The 23,672-nt window shown below is 39.2% G+C and overlaps 1 protein-coding gene across 3 annotated transcripts in view; it reads left to right on the top strand.

Moving 5' to 3' along the window:
- Window positions 1-6,887, top strand: part of GTF2E1 (general transcription factor IIE subunit 1) — a 48,427-nt gene extending 41,540 nt beyond the window's left edge. For all 3 annotated transcript variants that reach the window (XM_067738757.1, XM_067738758.1, XM_067738759.1), the window contains one exon: window positions 6,674-6,887. In XM_067738757.1, coding sequence (XP_067594858.1) covers window positions 6,674-6,680 — 7 coding nt within the window. In that variant the 3' untranslated portion in view covers window positions 6,681-6,887. The remainder of the gene's footprint in view (window positions 1-6,673) is intronic.
- Window positions 6,888-23,672: the final 16,785 nt, after the last annotated feature.

Genomic DNA, 23,672 nt, shown 5'->3' with positions numbered 1-23,672 from the left:
AATGGATAAAGAAGATGTGGCACATATACACAATGGAATATTACTGAGCCATAAAAAGGAACAAAACTGAGTTATTTGTAATGAGGTGGATGCACCTAGAGACTGTCATTCAGAGTGAAGTAAGTCAGAAAGAGAAACAAATACCATATGCTAACACATATATATGGAATCCAAAAAAATAAAAAAATGGTCATGAAGAACCTAGGGGCATGATGGGAATAAAGATGCAGACCTACTAGAGTATGGACTTGAGGATACGGGAACGGGGAAGGGTAAACTGGGACAAAGTGAGGGAGTGGCATGGACATATATACACTACCAAACGTAAAATAGATGGCTAGTGGGAAGCAGCCACATAACACAGGGAGATCAGCTCAGTGCTTTGTGACCACCTAGAGGGGTGGGATAGGGAGGCTGGGATGGAGGGGGATGCAAGAGGGAAGAGATACGGGGACATATCTATATGCGTAACTGATTCACTTCGTTATAAAGCAGAAACTAACACACCATTGTAAAGCAATTAAACTCCAATAAAGATGTGAAAAATACATATATTTATATATATATATATATATTTTATGTTTGGTAGAATTCAACAGTGAATCCATATGGTACATGGCTGTCTTTGTTGGAGTTTCTAGATTCGTGATTCAATTTTCTTAATTTTTAAAATCTAATCATATTTTCTATTTTTTCATGGTTCAGTTTTGGTGGGAGAATTTCCAGGAATTCATCCATTTCACCTGGATTATCTAAAATCTTGAGGTGCAATTGTGCTAATATACCCTTAGCATCCTTTTTATGTTTGTAAATTCAGTAGAAATGTCCACACACTTATTTCTTATTTTAATAATTTAAATCTTCTCTCTTTTTTCTTAGTCAACTTATTTGAAAATTTGTCAATTTTCTGGATCTTTGCTAAGAACCTACTTTTGCTGATTTTGTTTGTTGTTTTTTCTCTCCTCTGTCTCCATTTTAATCTATAGTATCTCATTCTATTTGATATATTCAAATTTAATTTTCCCTAGTTCTTTAAGGTGTATAGTTAGGTTGTTGATAAATATATTGGAAATAAATTTTTATTTGATGTAAAAGAAAAAAAAAAGAATGACTTTATGTACCTCGTGCATATGGGGCTATTCAACTTTTAAACATTGTTTTCTAAACATTCATAATTTAGAAAGAAGTTCATTTAAATAAAATAGTAATCAGATGTTAAGTTTTAAAATGTAGTTGTAGGTGAACTCTCAGCTCTTCATTTCAGTGAATATATGTTTCTTGTTATTGTTTTTTCTTGAATCCAACTTACACGTTCTGCTTCCTAAAGCTACTGTTCTGTTTTTCTTATCCATTATCTACCAACTTCTTAAAGACTCATCTAGACTTTTTGCGTATTTCTTTCATCTCCCTCTTGCAGTCTGTGTTATGCCCTATTACTACGCTGAAACAGCTTTCTCCAGTCCTAACTGTCCAACCTAACAGCCCTTTATTTCTCAATCTCTTTGGCTGCTCTTTAGGATTTGGTGCTATAAACCCACTTTTTCCTTGAAACATTTTCGTTTGGTATCCTAGCCATTACACTGGCCGGGTTTCTCCTTACTTCAGGAAGCCTCCCTGCTTCCCTGGCTTCTTCACCTCTCCTCTGCACTACGTATACCGACTCTCACAGTACTATGGACACAAGTCTGTGTAGCAGAGCTTCACTGAAGTTTTTGTAGTAATGGGCAGGGGGCGGGCAGTGAGAGGGGTTTTTGTCTCAGCACTGAAGAGTCAAGGTATGAGTGGATTGTATACATCCTTGTTCTTCAAGAGTGTCTTGGCCATTCTCACATATTTCATCCCAAGTAGAGTGCTGCCTTCCTTGCTAAAATTTCAGCTTCCTTTTTCCTTCTCATTATCACCCTTTTCTTTCCAAAGACCTTGGAAAGTTATAAATGTATTAGAGAAAATAATTTAGTTCTTTGTTTTATTCCTACTCCAAGCAGGGCCTTGAAAGGTCCTATCACATCCAAAGTGGCCTATCAAGATGTTTCCCTAACCAAGGAACCATTTTCCCACCTACTTTTTTCCCACACCCCCTACTTTCCAACTTTTTCTCCTCTCATTACACCAAAAAAATATTACTCATATATTTGGCCAAAAGTAAGATGATGAGTAAATAACTGGCCCTAGATGATCCATAGCTTTGTATGTGCTGGAAAACTGCTTTCATTCTATCTGCCCTTGAAGTTGAAGCCTTTTTCTTATTTAGATACCACTTTTTCCAAAACACCTTAAGGAATGTTAACTTTAAATGATTAAAAGAAAATATCCAATTTAGCATAGCCTGGAAGTCAGGAGACTAGGTTCTAGTCCCAGCTCCAGTTAACTAGACACTTGCAGTGTGACACCGTTATCTGATGTAATCTTTCTGGGCTAGTTTCTCATCTGTCAGTAATGAGAGGATTATGCTAGCATCACCGATGATTCCTTTCTGCTCTGATAGTTTATGGAGGTAAGTGGTAGCTAATACATTTTATAATGAGGCTGAATAATAATAACAAAACAACAACAACAAAAACCTTCTGATGTTCTACAGCAATTCAAACCAGTTGAAGGATATTTTAATTGAGGGACTAGTGTAGGTGGCAGGTTTAGGATTTAGAATGTAGCAAACCAGAGCATAAACAGTTGCTAATTAGGTTTATCTCTTCCTATCTTGCCAAGGTACTTCATTTCTAATCTCACAGACTATGGCGGAAATAATCGAATATTTCATAACTCTTTTTGGTATCATTTTGAGAGAATTAGACGCTGAATGGGAATAAGATTGGGAAGAACAGTTCATTTTCTTTCTACCGGTTGACTCTATGACTAGATTCCCAGCCAGGACCACAATAGAAAGACTTACATATGTACTTTCTTGTTCTCTTTATTCCTGAGCTTAAAAAACGTTAACTAGGAAATGACAATCCAAAAACAAATATGAAAATCTTTAGAATTTAGAAATTGGTATAATTCTACCTTCTGTTTGTTCAGCATTTTGTTTCTACCAAAGCTATTTCACATGTGTTATCTCTATCAGAGCTGGGCTACTATCACTTTTTTTTTTTTTTAATATCTAAACATCTCTTGGGAAATGAAGAAGATTTTTCAGAAAGGAATTGGAATTATGGCACTAAATTTGCTGTCTTTTCTGTTGGATTTTCATATTATAAAAGTAAAATAAACTGTGAACAAGATAAGTACAGGTATTCTTAAAACATGTAAAGCCAAATGGGTTGAGAAGGGGCAAGAGTCTTGAAATTTTACTTCTTCCTTTGAAGAGCTAAAGGAATGAACTAATTCTGGTGTGCCCTCAAGGGAAGGAACAAGTACCTTAGCTTCTCTTCAGAAAGAGCTTCCTGTCCTCCTGAATACTAGGCGCTGCCTTTCCTATTCCAGTTGCAAAGCAGATAGGTGTAGTACACGACCCAGCTTCAAGAATCAACCCACATTTCCTATCACACGAAAGTACATTATCACCTACCTAATGTAAATAAGTCTGAGAAATTAGTCTGGAAATGAAGGCTGGTGCCAGGTGCTAAAGTGCCTTGAATCATGTCAAAGCATACAGGATAGTTGTACAGTTTGCTGTTGTTATATAAATGTATTAATTATTTAAAAATTCATCCAATAAGAAATATATATATATATATATATATGGTAAAAAATGAGAACTCCCCACCCAGCCCATCCCTATTTCATTTACCCCGAGGTAACCATTGTTGATAGTTTAATGTGATATTTTCTAGGTCTTTAGAAACAACATACTCATACATCCCCACAGATATACTGCAATGCTTTTTAAATAAATACAATCATATACACATTGCCATTTGTTTTTGAAATATCTTGGAGATCTTTCTAAATCAATATATTTAAACCTGCTTCATTTTTAAAGATAAGGACTAGATTGAATTTTATAATATAATTATATGATGGTTTATGTAACAATTCCCTTCTTGAATGGCGTTTAGGTAGTGTCCAGTTTTTCACTATTAAAGTGCTATAATGAATTACCCTCATATCCGCATTCTCTGAGTACTTCTATAGGATAGAACCATAAGAGAGAAATAGCCAATCACAGGACATGTCCATTTTAAACTGATAGCTATTGCCAAGTTGCTCTTCAAAAAGATTGTTGGAGAATGTTAAGCAGGGGAACAATTTGTAGCATTGACTTTGGGTTGGAATTTAAATGTGGAGATTATTAAGGTGATTTCAATAGTCTTAGTGAGTAATAGGTCTAAAGACCTGTCCAAGTCAGTAGGGATGGAAAGGAGGGGACAGCTTTAAGTTTGGGGAGGTGGCATTAACGGATTTGGTGACTCTTTGGCTATGGCACTGCCTTGGATGAAGCTCTGGCTTCTGACTGAATGGTTGTTCCATTTATCAAGATTGGAAATAGAGGAGCGGGAGCAGTGTTTGTTCCTGTTTTATCTCCCCATCTCAGTAAATGACACCACCATTCCACCTGCATGCTCACACCAAAAGTCTAGTAGTTGGCCATCCTTCCTTTTTTTCATCCCATGTCCCATTCATCAGCAAGTCCTGTCAGATTTGAAGTAGAGCTGATAGGACTTGCTAATAAATTGAAAACATATTCTAAATCTGACGCCACCACTACCAGCCTACTCCAAGCCATATTAACAAACCACCCCCCCTTCACCCCTGGCGCTTAAAACCCTTCATTGACTTTTTCTTAGAATAACATCTAGACTCTAAACTCCTGACCCTTTTCTATGGGTCCAAAGAGGTCTGGCTCCTGGCTACTTTTATGACTACATCTACTATTCTTCTCCCTGTTAACTACTCTCTAACCACATTGACATTCTTCGTTTTGCAAATATGCCAAGGTTTTTCCTGCCTGAGGTCTTTGCCCTAGTTGTATTCTCTGCACAGAACATTCTTCTCCATTTTTGTCCCTATTATTTCATTCTCGGCTTAAATGGCACATTCTCAGAAAAGCCTTCTTTGCCGTATCTACAGTAATCTCTTCTCCCATTCATGATGATATTTTCCTGTTTTATTTTCTTCATAGCAAAATTGCTATGGACAGTGAACTTATTTATTTTTTTATTTAATTATTTATATCTATCAACTTCTCCCCCCAAAGATGGTAAGTTCCCTGAGGGCAGGATACTAGCATATGCAGTCAATTCTGGTGCATGATAGGCTCTCAACAAATGTTGAATGGATGAATGAACAGATGAATTGGCACTAGGAAAACATAGTCTTTTCTCTACCACGTCATATCATTTTGTTCCTGCCTGAATATGTATATGTATGTATATGTATACACATACATACATTTATATATATATACTTTTTTCTTAACCAGTGAATTATGTTTACTTGTGGTTTGTGGTACCTAGGGCTGTGTCCCCAGGACTAACAGTAGAGGGTAGCAGAATATAGCTTCTTTGGTGCAGCCAATGAGATGTCTAGAAGCTTTATTTCTCGGGAGCCATTAGCTTTAATGTTCATGGAAAAGGGAACTTAGTGAGTACTTTGTCTAGGGCTGCCCTGTCCAATATGGTAGCCACTAGCCACTTGTGTCTATTGAGTACTTGAACTATATCTAGTCCAAACTGAGATGTGCTGTAAATATGAAATACATACCAAATTTTGAAGACTCAGAACGGGATTAAAGAATGCAAAATATCTTATTAATAATTTTTTATATTGATTATTTGTTGAAAAGATAGTACTGTAGCTATCTTGGGTTAGAGGAAATATGCTATTAAAGATAATTTCACCTGTTTCTTTTATATGGCTATTAGAAAATTTTAAATTGCATATTTTGCTCACATTTGTAGCTTGCATTATATTTCTCTTGAACAGCACTGGTCTAGGGCATTCTCTTCAGGTGCTAGAGTTATGTATTGTGCTTAGTGATTATTTGCGTCTTTCCTCATGTACAAGCTTTTGACCTGAATGCTGTGCCCACCCTCCTCTCCTCCCTCATCCTCTACCAGAAAGGCAGGCTTTGTTTTGTTGGTAGGCTCTTTCTCTTGGGAACAGTAATGGATTTTGCTTCTGGTTTAATTTTTCCCCTTTTAGGGGTGGGAATAGTTGGGATGAGGTGTTTTCTTGGTTTGTGTGTTTCCTGAAGTAAGATGAAATGTAGGGATGACATCAGCAGTGGAGATAAGGAACTGAGAAATTGTTGACTACTGAGACCGATGTTGTGATGTTGAAAGTGCTGCTGACTCCTAGGTAACTGAGGAACCTGAGCACCCTGTGAAACCAGACCAGAGCCGGAGGAGCTGACAGCCAGTCCTAAATCAAAGGAGTTGGAAGCCCAGTGTGTTGCTCTGTATGCATGATATTAACAGGCAGTGTATGTGAGACTGCTCATGTGTTTATTGTCTGTCTCTCCCCTCACTAGAATGTAAGCTCCATGAGGGCAGAGGCTTATCTTTCTTGCTCACTGCAGTGTTCTGGCTCATACCCCTGGCTCAATGCCTGACACATAGTAAGTAGTCATCAATACATATTGAATGAATAAATATTTATGTTTATTCAGGCCAGGAGTAAACCATGGCCTTTATATAAAAGACTGCTATTTTCCATTTCTGTCATTACTTGAATACCTAATGTTTGTGATGCTATTTTGTATTAATTATCTTCCTGTTTGGAATACTTACAGATGGTGAGTGCTGATCTACGCAGCAAAGTGCATTTTCCCAGCAACTGGTGAAACCATCTAACCAAAAGTACATCTAACAAATGCATCTAACTGAAAGCTTACACGTGAATTCTATGTTAATGTCAATCTTTAAAGAAGAAATTGTAAAGAAAGATTGTCCTATTTCTTCAACTAGGGATTTTATTTGTCTCTTAATAAATTAAAATTGATGATACCATGGTTTCCTTCTTGATATCAAAGACGTAGCTTCCTTTTATGTTTATGCTCAGCCATTCTTGGCAAATATTTGTTGCTTCATGGTCACATAATGGCCGATACTTCACCTTTCTACACACACCTTCAGGTAGAAGTGAGGCAGTTAGGGGATAAAGCTATATGCTAGCTGAGTGAGTATCCCCCTCCCTTTTTTGATTGTGGTGAAATTTATATGACATAGAATTAATCATTTTAAATTGAACAATTCAGTGGCATTTGGTGCATTCACAATATTGTGCAAGCACCATCTCCAACCAGTTCCAAAACATTTTCATCACCCCAAAACAAAACCCATAACCATTAAGCAGTTGCTCCCCATTCTCCTTTCCCCCCAGCCCTTGGCAACTACCAGTCTTCTTTCTGTCTATGCATTTACCTATTCTGGATATTTCATATAAATGGAATCACTCAATATGTGACCCTTTGTATCTGGCCTCTTTCACTTATCATAATATTTTGGAGGTTCACCCATGTTGTAGCATGTGTCAGTACTTCATTCCTTTTTATGACTGAGTAGTATTCTGTTTTGCGTATTTCTACAATTTGTTTATCCATTCATTGTTGATGGACATTTGGGTTGTTTCTACATTCTAGCTATTGTGAATAATAATGCTGCTATGAACATTCATGTACAAGTATTTGAGTACCTATTTTCAGTTTGGGGGGGTATATAACTAAGAGTGGAATTGCTGGGTTTGTGATAATTTATATCTATGTGCTGTTTCTTTTTAAAGTAATACCTCTCCCAGCACTGTGTGCAGTAATTACTATCAATCACTGGGGAGAAGACAGGGCCTTGTAACCAAGATGTGAGAGTCAACAGAAAATGTCAGAACTCTAGGGTTTGTGACCAGAGAGCCTTTCCTGGCAACAGCTACAGAGGACAGAGTAATAGGAGATATGCATATGAGGTAAGAATTCAAGCATCCTTGATTTTTTTTTTTAACACCTTTATTGGAGTATAATTGCTTTACAATGGTGTGTTAGTTTCTGCTCTATAACAAAGTGAATCAGCTATACATATACATATATCCCCATATCTCCTTCCTCTAGTGTCTCCTCTTACCCTCCCTATCCCACCACTCTAGGTAGTCACAGAGCAGCTAGCTGATCTCACTATGCTATGTGGCTGCTTTCCACTAGCTGTTTTACATTTGGTAGTGTATATATGTCCATGCCACTCTCTCACTTGATCCCAGCTTACCCTTCCCCCTCCCCGTGTCCTCAAGTCCATTCTCTACGTCTGCATCTTTATTCCTGTCTTGCCCCTAGGTTCTTTAGAACCATTTTTTTTTTTTTAGATTCCATACATATGTGTTAGCATATGGTATTTGTTTTTCTCTTTCTGACTTATTTAACTCTGTATGACAGACTCTAGGTCCATCCACCTCACTACAAATAACTCAATTTCGTTTCTTTTTATGGCTGAGTAATATTCCATTGTATATATGTGCCACATCTTCTTTATCTATTCATCTGTCAGTGGACACTTAGGTTACTTCCATGTCCAGGCTATTGTAAATAGAGCTGCAATGAACATTGTGGTACATGACTCTTTTTGAATTATGGTTTTCTCAGGGTATATGCCCAGCAGTGAGATTGCTAGAAAATATGGTCATATTTTATAAGGAACCTCCATACTGTTCTCCATAGTGGCTGTATCAGTTTACATTCCCACCAACAGTGCAAGAGTTTTCCCTTTTCTCCACACCGTCTCCAGCATTTATTGTTTCTAGATTTTTCAATTATGGCCATTATGACTGGTGTGAGGTGATACCTCATCATAGTTTTGATTCACATTTCTCTAATGATTAGTGATGTTGAGCAGCTTTTCATGTGTTTGTTGGCAATCTGCATATCTTCTTTGGAGAAATGTCTGTTTAGGTCTTCTGCCCATTTTTGGATTGGGTTGTTTGTTTCTTTGGTATTGAGCTGCATGAGCTGCTTGTAAATTTTGGAGATTAATCCTTTGTCAGTTGCTTCATTTGCAAATATTTTCTCCCATTATGAGGGTTGTCTTATTCATGGTTTCCTTTGCTATGCAAAAGCTTTTAAGTTTCATTAGGTCCCATTTGTTTATTTTTGTTTTTATTTCCATTTCTCTAGGAGGTGGGTCAGAAAGGATCTTGCTGTGATTTATGTCATAGAGTTTTCTGCCTATGTTATCCTCTAAGAGTTTGATGGTGTCTGGCCTTACATTTATGACTTTAATCCATTTTGAGTTTATTTTTGTGTATGGTGTTAGGGAGTGTTCTAATTTCATTCTTTTACATGTAGCTGTCCAGTTTTCCCAGCACCACTTATTGAAGAGACTCTCTTTTGTCCATTGTATACTCTTGCTTCCTTGATCAAAAATAAGATGACCATATGTGCATGGGTTTATCTCTGGGCTTTCTATCCTGTTCCATTGATCTATATTTCTGTTTCTGTGCCAGTACCATACTGTCTTGATTACCGTAGCTTTGTAGTATAGTCTGAAGTCAGGGAGCCTGATTCCTCCAGCTCTGTTTTTCTTTCTCAAAATCACTTTGGCTATTTGGGGTCTTTTGTGTTTCCATACAAATTGTGAGATTTTTTGTTCTAGTTCTGTGAAAAATGCCATTGGTAGTTTGATAGGGATTGCATTGAATCTGTAGATTGCTTTGGATAGTATAGTCATTTTCACAATGTTGATTCTTCCAATCCAAGAACATGGTATATCTCTCCATCTGTTTGTATCATCTTTAATTTCTTTCATCAGTGTCTTATAATTTTCTGTATACAGGTCTTTTGTCTCCTTAGGTAGGTTTATTCCTAGGTTTTTTATTCTTTTTATTACAGTGGTAAATGGGAGTGTTTCCTTAATTTCTCTTTCAGATTTCTCATCATTAGTGTATAGGAATGCAAGAGATTTCTGTGCATTAATTTTGTATCCTGCTACTTTACCAAATTCATTGATTAGCTCTAGTAGTTTTCTGGTAGCATCTTTAGGATTCTCTATGTATAGTATCATGTCATCTGCAAACAGTGACAGTTTTACATCTTCTTTTCCAATTTGGATTCCTTTTATTTCTTTTTCTTCTCTGATTGCTGTGACTAAAACTTCCAAAACTATGTTGAATAATAGTGGTGAGAGCGGACAACCTTGTCTTGTTCCTGATCTTAGTGGAAATGGTTTCAGTTTTTCACCACTGAGGACGATGTTGGCTGTGGGTTTGTCATACATGGCCTTTATTATGTTGAGGAAAGTTCCCTCTATGCCTACTTTCTGGAGAGTTTTTATCATAAATGGGTGTTGAATTTTGTTGAAAGTTTTTTCTGCATGTATTGAGATTATCATATGGTTTTTCACCTTCAATTTGTTAATATGGTGTATCACATTGATTGATTTTTGTATATTGAAGAATCCTTGCATTTCTGGGATAAACCCCACTTGTTCACGGTGTATGGTCCTTTTAATGTGATGTTGGATTCTGTTTGCTAGTATTTTGTTGAATATTTTTGCATCTATGTTCATCAGTGATATTGGCCTGTAGTTTTCTTTCTTTGTCTGGTTTTGATGTCAGGGTGTTGGTGGCCTCATAGAATGAGTTTTGCTGTGTTCCTCCCTCTGCTCTATTTTGGAAGAGTTTGAGAAGGATAGCTGTTAGCTCTTCTCTAAATGTTTGATAGAATTCGCCTGTGAAGCCATCTGGTCCTGGGCTTTTGTTTGCTGGAAGATTTTTAATTACAGTCTCAATTTCAGTGCTTGTGATTGGTCTTTTTATATTTTCTGGTTCAGTCTCGGAAGGTTGTGCTTTTCTAAGAATTTGTCCCTTTCTTCCAGGTTGTCCATTTTATTGGCATATAGTTGCTTGCAGTAATCTCTCATGATCCTTTGTATTTCTGCAGTGTCAGTTGTTACTTCTCCTTTTTCATTTCTAATTCTATTGATTTGAGTCTTCTCCCTTTTTTTCTTGATGAGTCTGGCTAATGGTTTGTCAATTTTGTTTATCTTCTCAAAGAACCAGCTTTTAGTTTTATTGATCTTCGCTATCATTTCCTTCATTTCTTTTTCATTTATTTCTGATCTGATCTTTATGATTTCTTTCCTTCTGCTAACTTTGGGGTTTCTTGTTCTTCTTTCTCTAATTGCTTTAGGTGTAAGGTTAGGTTGTTTATTTGAGATTTTTCTTGTTTCTTGAGGTAGGATTGTATTGCTATAAACTTCCCTCTTAGAACTGCTTTTGCTGCATCCCATAGGTTTGGGTCATCATGTTTTCATTGTCATTTATTTCTAGGTATTTTTTGATTTCTCTTTGATTTCTTCAGTGATCTCTTGGTTATTTAGTAGTGTATTGTTTCACTTCCATGTGTTTGTATTTTTTACAGATTTTTTTTCCTGTAATTTATATCTAGTCTCACAGCGTTATGGTCGTAAAAGATACTTGATACAATTTCAATTTTCTTAAATTTACCAAGGCTTGATTTGTGACCCAAGATATGATCTATCCTGGAGAATGTTCCATGAGCACTTGAGAAGAAAGTGTATTCTGTTGTTTTGGGGTGGAATGTCCTATAAATATCAATTAAGTCCATCTTGTTTAATGTATCATTTAAAGCTTGTGTTTCCTTATTTATTTTCATTTTGGATGATCTGTCCATTGGTGAAAGTGGGGTGTTAAATTCCCCTACTATGATTGCGTTACTGTTGATTTCCCCTTTTATGGCTGTTAGCATTTTCCTTATGTATTGAGGTGCTCTTATGTTGGGTGCATAAATATTTACAATTGTTATATCTTCTTCTTGGATTGATCCCTTGAACATTATGTAGTGTCCTTCTTTATCTCTTGTAATAGTCTTTATTTTAAAGTCTATTTTGTGTGATATGAGAATTGCTACACCAGCTTTCTTATGGTTTCCATTTGCATGGATTATCTTTTTCCATTCCCTCACTTTCAGTCTGTATGTGTCCCTAGTTCTGAAGTAGATCTCTTGTAGACAGCATATATACGGGTTTTGTTTTTGTATCCATTTACCCAGTCTGTGTCTTTGGTTGGATCATTTAATCCATTTACTTTTAAGTTAGTTATCGATATGTATGTTTCTATTACCATTTTCTTAATTGTTTTGGGTTTATTTTTGTAGGTCTTTTCCTTCTCTTGTGTTTCCTGCCTAGAGAAGTTCCTTTAGCATTTGTTGTAATGTTTGTTTGGTGGTGCTGAATTCTCTTAGCTTTTGCTTGTCTGTAAAGCTTTTAATTTCTCCATCGAATCTGAATGAGATCCTTGCTGGGTAGAGTAATCTTGGTTGTAGGTTTTTCCCTTTCGTCACTTTAAATATGTCCTGCCCTTTCCTTCTGGCTTGCAAAGTTTCTGCTGAAAGATCAGCTGTTAACCTTATGGGCATTCCCTTGTATGTTATTTGTTGTTTTGCCTTGCTGCTTTTAATATTTTTTCTTTGTATTTAATTTTTGATAGTTTGATTAATATATGTCTTGGCATGTTTCTCCTTGGATTTATCCTGTATGGGCCTCTTTGTGCTTCCTGAACTTGATTGACTATTTCCTTTCCCATATTAGGGAAGTTTTCAACTATAATCTTTTCAAATATTTTCTCAGTCCCTTTCTTTTTCTCTTCTTCTTCTGGGACCCCTAAAATTCGAATGTTGGTGCATTTAATGTTGTCCCAGTGTTCTCTGAGACTGTCCTCAGTTCTTTTCCTTCTTTTTTCTTTGTTCTGCTCTGTGGTAGTTATTTTCACTATTTTATCTTCCAAGTCACTTATCTGTTCTTCTGCCTCAGGTATTCTGCTATTGATTCGTTCTAGAGAATTTAAATTTCATTTATTGTGTTGTTCATCACTGTTTGTTTGCTCTTTATTTCTCCTAGGTCCTTGTTAAAAGTTTCTTGTTTTTTCTCCATTCTATTTCCAAGATTTGGATCATCTTTACTATCATTACTCTGAATTCTTTTTCTGGTAGACTGCCTATTTCCTCTTCATTTGTTAGGTCAGGTGGGTTTTTGCCTTGCTCCTTCATCTGCTGTGTGTTTCTCTGTCTTCTCATTTTGCTTAACTTACTGTGTTTGGGGTCTCTTTTTCACAGGCTGCATGTTCATAGTTCCCGTTGTTTTTGGTGTCTGCCCACAGTGGCTAAGGTTGGTTCAGTGGGTTGTGTAGGATTCCTGGTGGAGGGGACTGGTGCCTGTTTTCTGGTGGATGAGGCTGGATCTTGTCTTTCTGGTGGGCAGGACTGCATCCGGTGGTGTGTTTTGGGGTGTCTGTGCTCTTATGATTTTAGGCAGCCTCTCTGCTAATGGGTGGGATTGTGTTCCTGTCTTGCTATTTGTTTTGCATAGGGTATCCAGCACTGTAGCTTGCTGGTCGTTGAGTGGAGCTGGGTCTTAGTGTTGAGATGGAGATCTCTGGGGGGTCTTTCGCCATTTGATATGTGGAGCTGGGAGGTCTCTGGTAGACCAATGTGCTGAACTTGGCTCTCCCACCTCAGAAGCACAGGCCTGCCAGCCGGCTGGAGCACCAAGACCCTGTCAGCCACATGGCTCAGAAGAAAAGGGAGAAAAAAAGAAAGAAAGAATAAAATAAAGTTATTAAAATTTTTTAAAAAATTATTAAAAATAAAAAATTAAAAAGTAATAAGGAAAGGAAGAAAGAAGAGGGCAGCCAAACCAAAAAAGAAATCCACCAATGATAATAAGCACTAAAAACTATACTAAAAAAACAAAAACAGACAGACAGAACCCTAGGACAAATGGTAAAAGCAAAGCTACACAGACAAAATCACACAAAGAAGCTTACACATCCACACTCAAAAAAGAGAGAAAGGAAAAAAATATATCTCTATATATATTTTAAAAAAAAAGGATGAGAGCAACGAAATCAATCAACAAATCTACCAATGATAATAAACTCTAAATACTAAACTAAGATAAACATAAAACAGAAACAGAAACAATTTAGATGCAGAACACAAACCCCAAGTCTACATTTGCTCCCAAAGTCCACTGCCTCAATTTTGTGATGATTTGTTGTCTATTCAGGTATTCCAGAGATTCAGGGTACATCAAGTTGTCTGTGGAGATTTAATCCACTGCTCCTGAGGCTGCTGGGAGAGATTTCCCTTTCTCTTCTTCGTTCGCACAGCTCCTGGGGTTCAGCTTTGGATTTGGCCCCGCCTCTGCATATAGGTCGCCTGAGGGCATCTGTTCTTTGCTCAGATAGGACGGGGTTAAAGTAGCAGCTGTTTAGGCGGCTCTGGCTCACTCAGGCGGGGGGAGGGGAGGGGTACAGAGTGTGGGGCGAGCCTGCGGCAGCAGAGGCCAGCATGACGTTGCACCAGCCTGAGGTGCCCCGTGTGTTCTCCCGGGAAGTTGTCCCTGGATCATGGGTCCCTGGCAGTGATGGGCTGCACAGGCTTCCAGGAGGGGAGGTATGGATAGTGACCTGTGCTCGCACACAGGCTTCTTGGTGGCGGCAGCAACAGCCTTAGCGTCTCATGCCGGTCTCTGGGTTCGCACTGATAACCACGGCTCCTGCCCGTCTCTGGAGCTCGTTTAGGTGGTGCTCTGTGTCCCCTCTCCTTGTGAACCCTGAAACAATGGTCTCTTGCCACTTCGGCAGGTCAGACTTCTTCCCGGACTCCCTCCCGGCTAGCTGTGGTGCACTAGCCCCCTTCAGGCTGTGTTCACGCAGCCAACCCCAGTCCTCTCCCTGGGATCTGACTGAAGCCCGAGCCTCAGCTCCCAGCCCCCGCCCGCCCTGGCGGGTGACCAGACAAGCCTCTCAGGCTGGTGAGTGCTGGTCGGCACTGATCCTCTGTGCGGGAATCTCTCCGCTTTGCCCTCTGCACCCCTGTGGCTGTGCTCTCCTCCTTGGTTCTGAAGTTTCCCCCCCCCACCCACCCCCTACCCGTCTCCACCAGTGAAGAACTTCCTAGTGTGTGGAAACTTTTCCTCCTTTCCCCTACCCAGGTATGTGGGGAGTTTCTTGCCTTTTGGGAACTCTGAGGTCTTCTGCCAGCATTCAGTAGGTGTTCTGTAGGAGTTGTTCTACATGTAAATGTATTTCTGATATATTTGTGGGGAGGAAGGTGATCTCCACATCTTACTCCTCCGCCATCTTGAAGGTCTCTCTGGATTTTCTTTTCTGAAGGAATTAGCTTCTCTGCATTGCCCTTTATATCCATTCCTGGGATTTAGACTCTAAGTCCTAACATAGATTCATTCTGGCCATCTGAGTACTAACCTGTGACTGTGATATCTGTGCTCCAGTTCTCTGTCACAGAGTCAAGCCTTTAAGTCCAGGGTCATAGTGGGCTAATGTCTTCTTTTGGTTAAGTATGAGGTGAAGCCCTTCTGTTTGAACATGCTTGGGAGGGTACCAATATCAGGGGTGGAGGTGATGGTAATTGTTAAGATCCAGAGGATGGATCCAGAACTAAGCATTTTCTCAGTATGAAGTCAACTTTGATCAGCCCTTTTCTACCAGATTCAAAAACGGGAGGCTGGCAGCTTTTCCTTTCAGGGTAGTGACCTATCTGGGAGGTCTAATGAATGATTCTGAGAATGTTCCAAGAGAATCCTTCCCTGCTTTTATGTGCCTGTGTGCAGGTATAATGTGTATGTAGGAGGGTGGAAAAAAGGCAAGACGGGTGGGCCTTTATGTTTAGTTGGTGGGTGGAGAGGACCTAGCATGCTGTTTATGTCACATTTCACATCTCTTTGACAGGCTCTAACTGTAGTAAATTTATGGATAATTTCTTTGCTGCTTTTTCCACTGAGACTCATTAAGCTATAAAATTATGGCAGTGATATGGAGACCTCTCTCCATGTCTCCTGCATTAGTCTAGTTCCTTCAAGACTGACACAGTCTTTTTCCTCCTTCCCCCACCCCAGCAGTTAAGAACAAAAACACCTAACAAGCAAAAAACTAATTGAAAGTCTGTGACAGTGGCTGCTTTTGCCTCCTAAACTACTATTTCTCAAAGAGTGCATTGAGCTACTTTGGGGATTCTTAAACATATCCTCACAGTGTTTTGAGCAACAGATATCTTCATTTCAGCATCTGTCACATTATACCACCTCCCTATCTCCCAAAGTGCACTTGGTAAATCCCTTTTTTAAACTTGCTTTTCTCCAATAAGTGGTACTTTCCCTCTGCTGCAAATCCTCCCTTGATGTTCTTCCCTCCTGTGTCCTGCGTCCTCTTCTCCACAATCATCACTTCAGGAACAAGCCTCTTAAGCCTACTTCCTATGGTGGACGTGGGTGGTTTTCATTTGTTCTCCCACAGTTTGCATTTCTCCCCCATTCTCCATCCTTATGATTCAGCTGGGATTGATGCCAGTCATAGTGATTGATTCAGAGAGGAGCATATGATCCAGGCCAGATAATGAGAGTTACTTCAGGACTTTTGTTGAAATGAGAAAAAGGTACTGCCTTTTTCTACTAGGGTTACTAAACTGGTAGAGCATAACTGGTAGCTGCTGGGGCAATCTTTGTCACCATTTGAGGACAACCTGCCTGAAAATGAAACCAACACAGAGGAAGGCAGACACTGGAGATGGAGAGAGCGATTTCCAACCACAGCACTTGAGCACCTGAATCCTGCCATACTTGAAGCCATTTTTACCCTTGTAATTATTTCTATTATGTGGGTCAATACATTTAATTTTATTCTTATACCAGTTTGAGTTGGGTTTCTGTCTCTTGCAATTGAAAAAGTCTTGACTTATTAGACAATGCCTATCAGCCCACTGATATCTCCACTTCATCTTCACTCTGTCTTTCACTCTGGGCTCTGTTCAGTTGGAGATAGTCTCACCTATATCCTAACCACCCTCAACTCTTCCCACTGATCCACATCTCTGTTATAATCCCACACATACATTTATCTAAGGCTTTGTAGTCTACCAAGGGGCTTTCCTATCTCATTTGATTCACATAAATCACTGAGGAAGGTAGAGGAGGCATGATTATCCCCTTTCTTCAGCTGAGGAAACAAGTTGAAAGAAGTTTATGATGATTTGCCTGTATCATATTTATAGTCATTGCTGGGACTCAAATACAAGTTCCCTGACTGCTGATCTAGAAGAGTTCTTTTTTCTATATTGTGTTTCCTCCCCTGAGTAGAAACATGGCTCTAATGTAAACTCACACTCTCCTCTCCCATGGAGACCTCCTTTTTCTAACATGTATAGACTCGGTGGACAGAAGGCCTTATCTTTGTATCAGTATCTCATATTGGCTGTCCTCTGTTTTCCATCATTTGGATTCCATTTTATCTGTCTGCACCAGCTGTCACAAGTCTTTGTTGTAGGTTATTTCTCAAGGACTTAACCTAGTTTAAGAATATGACTGGTTCTGGGTTATATTATGACTTTGGCCCCACTGCCCATTTGAGGACCCCTTGACTTCTTCAACTCTTCAACTTCTTTAACAACCCAAGACCTCACACAAATCCCCTCAAATCATCCACCATCCCTGCATACCTTCCTGATATACTTTTTATGTTCCCATGCCTTGGCTGGGAAGTGCAGCAGCAAAGATGCTAACTCATGCCCTGGCCCTGCTGCCTATTTTCATCTGGGCTCTTCCTGCTGTGCAGATCTCTAGATGGCTACAGTCCTACAGTGGTTCTCTCTCCCTCAACCTTTGCCAATCTGTTCATGATCTTCCTTTCTCCATTTCTGTGATGTCTGAGATCATTTTGCCTTCATATAACTTCTATAATAAACATTATTGATTGCCTATTTAGCATCCATTGCTCCCTTCCTAGTAGTACCTAATTTTTGCTAAGGGATCCCTTTCCCAAGGAAGTACATGTGCTTCAGGAGAAGTCATCTATACAGCTGGTCCTGACTGGGCCAAGAGCAATTGCAGTAGTGATTGTAGCTATTCTCAGATATTCTCATTCTCCTAGATACATAATAGAATTGCATTTCATAACTTGTTGAATGTAGGTGTGGCCATGTGACTTGCTTTAGCTAATAAAATGTGAATAGAAGTGATATATGTCATTTCCAGGTAGAAGCCTTTAAGGGCTAGTGTATGATTCACCGGGTCCCCTTCCCCTTGATACAGTGATTGCTAAAGCATGTGTCAAGATGAAGCCTCCATCAGCCTGGGTCCCAGAGTGACTATAATGGTAGAGCTCCCCCTGCCGACCTATACCAGCATATAGTAAGAGCAAGACAAATTTTTGCAGTATTAAGCCACTAAGATTTGGGAGTTGGTTGTTACTGCAGTATAAGCAGGCCATTCTAACTGATATAGTAATCTCATCCTCTTAACAGTGCCTGGGTCAGAAACCTAGTCCAAGCCAAGTAGTCATGGCATTTCTTGGTCAAGGAATTGGTTGAGAAAAAGGTTGTGACTCACTTGGTACACTGAAATGAGAATGGAGATTTGCTGGGGCCTTGAGGAAAGATCTTTCCTCACTTTTAAGAGAGCCGCCAGAAGAGGTGAATTCTCTCTTTCTCTGGATGCTGTGTATAAATGTGAAGCCTACAGTTACTACAATCATCTTGCTACCAGCCTGAGGATAAAGCCAAAACAGGGGAGTGGCACCAAAAGAATCACAAAGAAATGGAGACAAAACCCTGACTGGATCATAACCACTCATTACCCTTCCTCTGGAATTTCTCAGATAAGCCAGTAAGTCCCCTTTATTGCTTAAGTCATTTGAGTTGGGTTTCCTGTTACATACCTCCAAAAGTAACCTAATAGTTATGACTTCCCTTCTTAGTTCTTATCTCTACTTCTCACTCTTTTATCCACTATCACAGAAATAATAGCTAATGATAGTTCACTTATAGAAGACTTACTATGTGTCTGGAACTGTGCTAAGTGTTTTCCAGATGGATTCTGATTCCATTTTAGAATAGAAAGTGTATGTGTGAGCTCCTTGAGAGTTCTTTTCTTATTTATATGTTTCCCTCACAGTGGTGATTTGGTGCAAAGTAGATGCTTACCAGATACTGAATAACTGAACAAATATAAATTGAGTTTTACTCTTAAAGAGCTTATAGTATTATTGACTATCCAAGTCTCACAAACCTCAAAGATTGAGACTAATACAAAACATTATGAATGCCTTTAGGTACTAAACTGAAGTTCCAAAAGGCAGGTTAAAGGCTATGAAGAAAAGATATCATTATTGGGTGAAGGCTGGGAGTGAAAAGCTTTTGGAGAAAGTCAGATCTGTTCTTTTTAAAAAAAAAAAAGGATCAGATATGGATAAGCATAGCAGAGTGGGAGAGTGATATTACTTAAAGTTAGGGCAATAACAAGCAACAGCATGGTATCAAGAAGGAACATGGTGTACTGAAGACCATTCAATACATTCAATTTAGGTGCTCAGTAAATGTTAGATCTTTTTTTTTTTTTTCATTTTTCTCACCATGAGACAATAGAGAGCCACTTTCCCTTGCAATGTTTGACGTAGACTTGATACAAAAGGGATGTTATGGACACTACTCTGACTACTTAGCTCCTTACCTGCTCAAACCCCTTGCACATAGTAGGCAGTCATAGATGTTTGTAAAATTACAAAGACATCCATCAATGCACTATTTCTCCCTAGAGAAAGAAGTTTTTGAGGGCTTGTCTGCCAAGCATTCTACTTTTATGGCTCTTAACTCAATGCTGGGCACACACCGTTGCACAGTAGGCCCTTAGTGAAGTACTTGATTGAATGGATTCAAATTATCTGGCTTGGGAAGAAGTTCTTTACCTAGTGAGCCTGGTTTTTCAGTACATCAACGCTTCACCAAACCTCTGTCAGATCAGATTCTCAATAGGGTATCTTAAATACATGCTATTAAAATACCTAAATAGAAGTCCCATCTGTTTGAATAGACTGAGCCTGATGAATCAGCCAGAGAGGTGGGAGGTTTATCCAGCCAGACATGAACTGATCGGGCTGGGAACAGGCAGCTCTCTCTCCCTTTGCCACCCCAGAGTGCTCACATCAGAATGTACAGATTTATAAAGAGAAACCAGTTTGCAAAATATGAGGACTGAAGCGTGCCACTGGGCAGGGTCTGTGGGCTAATCAACAGAGAGGTCTGGCTGGAGCCCTTTGTCCCAGCTGCAGATCATGCTGAAGAGCATGTCAGAGCAGGAGAAAGAGGAGCACAGGGACTTGCCCCTTTCATAATTCCTGCTCCTCTGGAATCTAGTTTTTGTTTTCATGCAATTGCAAAAAACAGGTTTATTTTGGGAACTGTCACTGGTGAAGTCAGCAAAGACTTAAAGACCTAAGGTAAAATACAATGATGGAAAAATGTTGAGGAAGCTGCAGTCTTTTTTATTCCCTAAGAAGCATTTTGCACAAACATCCATCCCTGATGAGATGTCATCAAGACCTCATTTCCAAATGGTCTTGGCTGCCAGAGTCCTAATCAAAGTCAGCTTCTCAACTACCACAGTCTCCCTTTCCACCTCCCCGAAATACACTGGGTGTGGATTATACTCTTTGGTGCTGCATTAAAGAAGGAAGAAGATTTGGGGGTGGGGTGTCACTCTTTGCCACACCAAAATACATGCTTAAAAATATTCTTTCTGAAGCTCTCCTCCTCTTGATAACACTTAGCACATGAGGGCTTGTGCACAATAGGTACTCAATTCAACTGAACCATTCCTCAGTTGTCTGGGCTAAGAAGAAAGAAAATGTGATGTGCTTTCTTATTATCCCCACTGATCTGATTTCTCTTCTGCTCTGCTGTCTACCCCTCCATACCCATGTCCTTAACCTAATCTCCCATACACATGTGCAAACACAGTCCCACTCTATCTCATTCAGGTGATTCTATTGCTTCTTTAGGGTTTTGTTTAGAGTATTTTTTAAATTAAATTAGAGGAGAAGTGAAAGGAATAACGTATAAGAGCCAAAAGATCTGGATTCTGGTCCTAACTGGGCCATTTACTTTGGATCTAAGGTAAGTGACTATGTGCTCAGATTCCTCATCTCAGGAATAATAATAATAATAATAATATATGCCTGACTCACCTCACAGGTTGGTTCAAATGTCAAATGAGCTAATACATTTGAAAGCCCTTTGAGAAGAGAAAAAGCAATTTAAATGACTCTTCTTATTAGGTTAGGTTCTTACAACATAACCCCTTCTGAGCTAATGTACCCAATAACACACATGTAGTATCTAGAAAATCTAGGGAATTCCCTGGTGGCCCAGTTGTTGGGACTCCATGCTTCCACTGCAGGGGGCCCGGGTTCGATTCCTCGTCGGGGAACTAAGATCCCACAGGCCACGTGGCGTGGCCAAAAAAAAAAAAAAGGATAAAAGAAAATCTTCCATAGTGTGTCTCCCTGGGAAATGGGCTCCTTCTCATTTTCCTTCTCCAAGAGAGGTTAACTGGCTGGTTTCCTGGGGCCTGCATGGCATGCTTTTACTCTGATGAATTCACTGGGACCTAGGGTCAGGCCCTCAGCTTTGCAGCACCAGAATTCAATTTCTGCAGAACCTCTGAGTTGATCAGACTCAAGGATGCTGACTCATACTAACTCACAAGAGACAGATATATAACCAGAATGCCAGTTTATTAATTTACAATAGGAAATATTTGGCCTGATCTGCACCTTTTCTCCCTATAGACTAGTTGCAAGGGAAGAGAAATCATTAGAAAGTTGCTCAGTGAGCAAGGAACTTTGACAAGGGGAGTCAGTCGATTCAAATGTTTAATAACATCAGGCTCTGCTCATTTGGCTTTGCTATCTTCTCAAAAGGAATCCACCCTCCAAATAGTCTGGATGTTTCTGGAACCCTGGCAGGGCACCCAATTCTAGAATTTTGCTTACTTGAGCCAGAATTTGCCAGTTGTGCCCTTTTCTCCACATTCCCTTTGCTGACCAGCCCTCTTCAGACCTACACATTGTTCTTTATATATGTTAATCCTTTTCAGACCTCTTGCAGTGGTTCCCAAAGCCAGTCTGCTGGCTAGGCTGGGGTTTATTGCCACAAGATCACCTGGAGGGTTTACAAAGAAAGATATTTTTTGGCTCAACTAGAAATTCTAATTTATTGGGTCTGTGGAAAGGCTTAGGAATCTGAATGTTTACAGGGATCCCAAGTGACTCTGATCATTAGCCAGGTTGGGGAACCACTTATTTGGCTAAGAATCTGTACTGTCCCTTTAAGATGACTTTGCATATTCTGATTTGATCCATTATGAATTGGTTGTATAGATTAACTCTCAGAACAAAATTTTATTTCCTAGTTCTCAAGGACCAATCACAGTTGCATCCTTGAACCAATCTTCCTGCCTCCTGCCTTCCTTCCTACCTTCCTTCCTGCCTTCTTGCCTTCTTTCTTCCCATAAATATTTATAAATATCCAATGCATAAGGAAGCTTACTAAGAGAAGATTGTGGCAATCAACGCTTCAAGTGCCAAAAGCAAAAGCTGCTTTTAGGTGATAACAGACTTTGAGGATTGGGATATATAATCCCAGTGCATAGACAGCTCTAAGGCCAGCCAATAAAAACCAAGGCCTGACATTAAACAATCTAGAGACAATTTCCCTGTGATAAGTAATCCTGGGTCTTGGTATACTTCCTGAGCTGATGTCCTCTAGGAAACAACCTTGTACCCACAAGTAGCCTTGATGGAAACTCCAAGTACCATGTCCCCATCCCACCCATGACAAAGAAAACAGGTCAGTGTCTTTCCTCTCAAACGTGGTTCTCATCTCACTAGCACCTGGCAGTGGCTTGCTCTTAGCAAAGCACCAAAATCAGGGGAATCAAGTGAGCATCATCTAAGGAGGGGTGCCAACATGTGATGGGTATCTCAATATTCCAGGCATTGTGTCTCCATACTTGGATGAGCCTTGTGCATCCCAAAAGCCACTGATAGGGGGTAATATTCCTGTCTTGGTTAAATGACTTGCTAAAGGTCATATAAGCAGTAAGTGTTGGAATTGGGATTTGGATCCAGGCCCACTCAGTTTTCAAGTTCTATGCCCTTTCCCCATGACCCCATGCTGCTTAGTAAAGAGGTGGTTTTAAAGTAGGAGTTTTGAGCATAAGATTCATTGTGCTATAGGTAATATTTAAAATTTCTCTCTACATAATAATATATATGTATACCAATTACATATAGATATATTATATATATTAGCATCTAAATCTGCATTTGGTTATATAGCTGATTCTGATTCCTTTCTGCTATAACTGGGGACAGGATTGAGAATCAGGATACTTGGTTTGTAGTCCTGGCTCAGCCATGCACTCACTGTGTGCCTTAAGAAGCTCCTTTTTCTTACCTGGGCCTCAATTTCTTCATCTGCAAAAGGACGGGTCAGACTAGATCTCTAATATGCTAGGATTCTAAGAATCTGGTGACAACAGTTACCAACTTTCTTAATTGTTTTAGATCAAAGCATAGCAATTGAATACCAGAAAAAATGAAAGCTGAATATATATATTAGAAAACTATTTTAAAATAACATATTTATTAAGAACTATATAGATGCCAGGGACCATAATAACTAATTTAAGACTTGATTAATTCTTATCACATCAACTCTACTTTTATGTACCCATCTCTGAGGAGCAGAAAGATAAGTAATTTGCCCAGGACCACATGGCTGATAGGTAAAGAATCCAATACTGAAATCTAGGACTGATTTTAGAGCCAGGTCCCAAGTACGGTCCTACTCTCTATTCTCTTGTTTTATGGCTCCCACTCTGACGACTGTGTAGGACATTTCTTAAAGTTCCATTTGAGATTACCTGACCTTGAAATATGAG

The sequence above is a fragment of the Pseudorca crassidens genome, chromosome 5 (genome assembly GCF_039906515.1).
Source record: "Pseudorca crassidens isolate mPseCra1 chromosome 5, mPseCra1.hap1, whole genome shotgun sequence".
NCBI classification, from domain to species: Eukaryota; Metazoa; Chordata; class Mammalia; order Artiodactyla; family Delphinidae; genus Pseudorca; species Pseudorca crassidens.
Note: the sequence above shows the minus strand (reverse complement) of the source record. Positions and strands in the feature narration are given on the sequence as shown.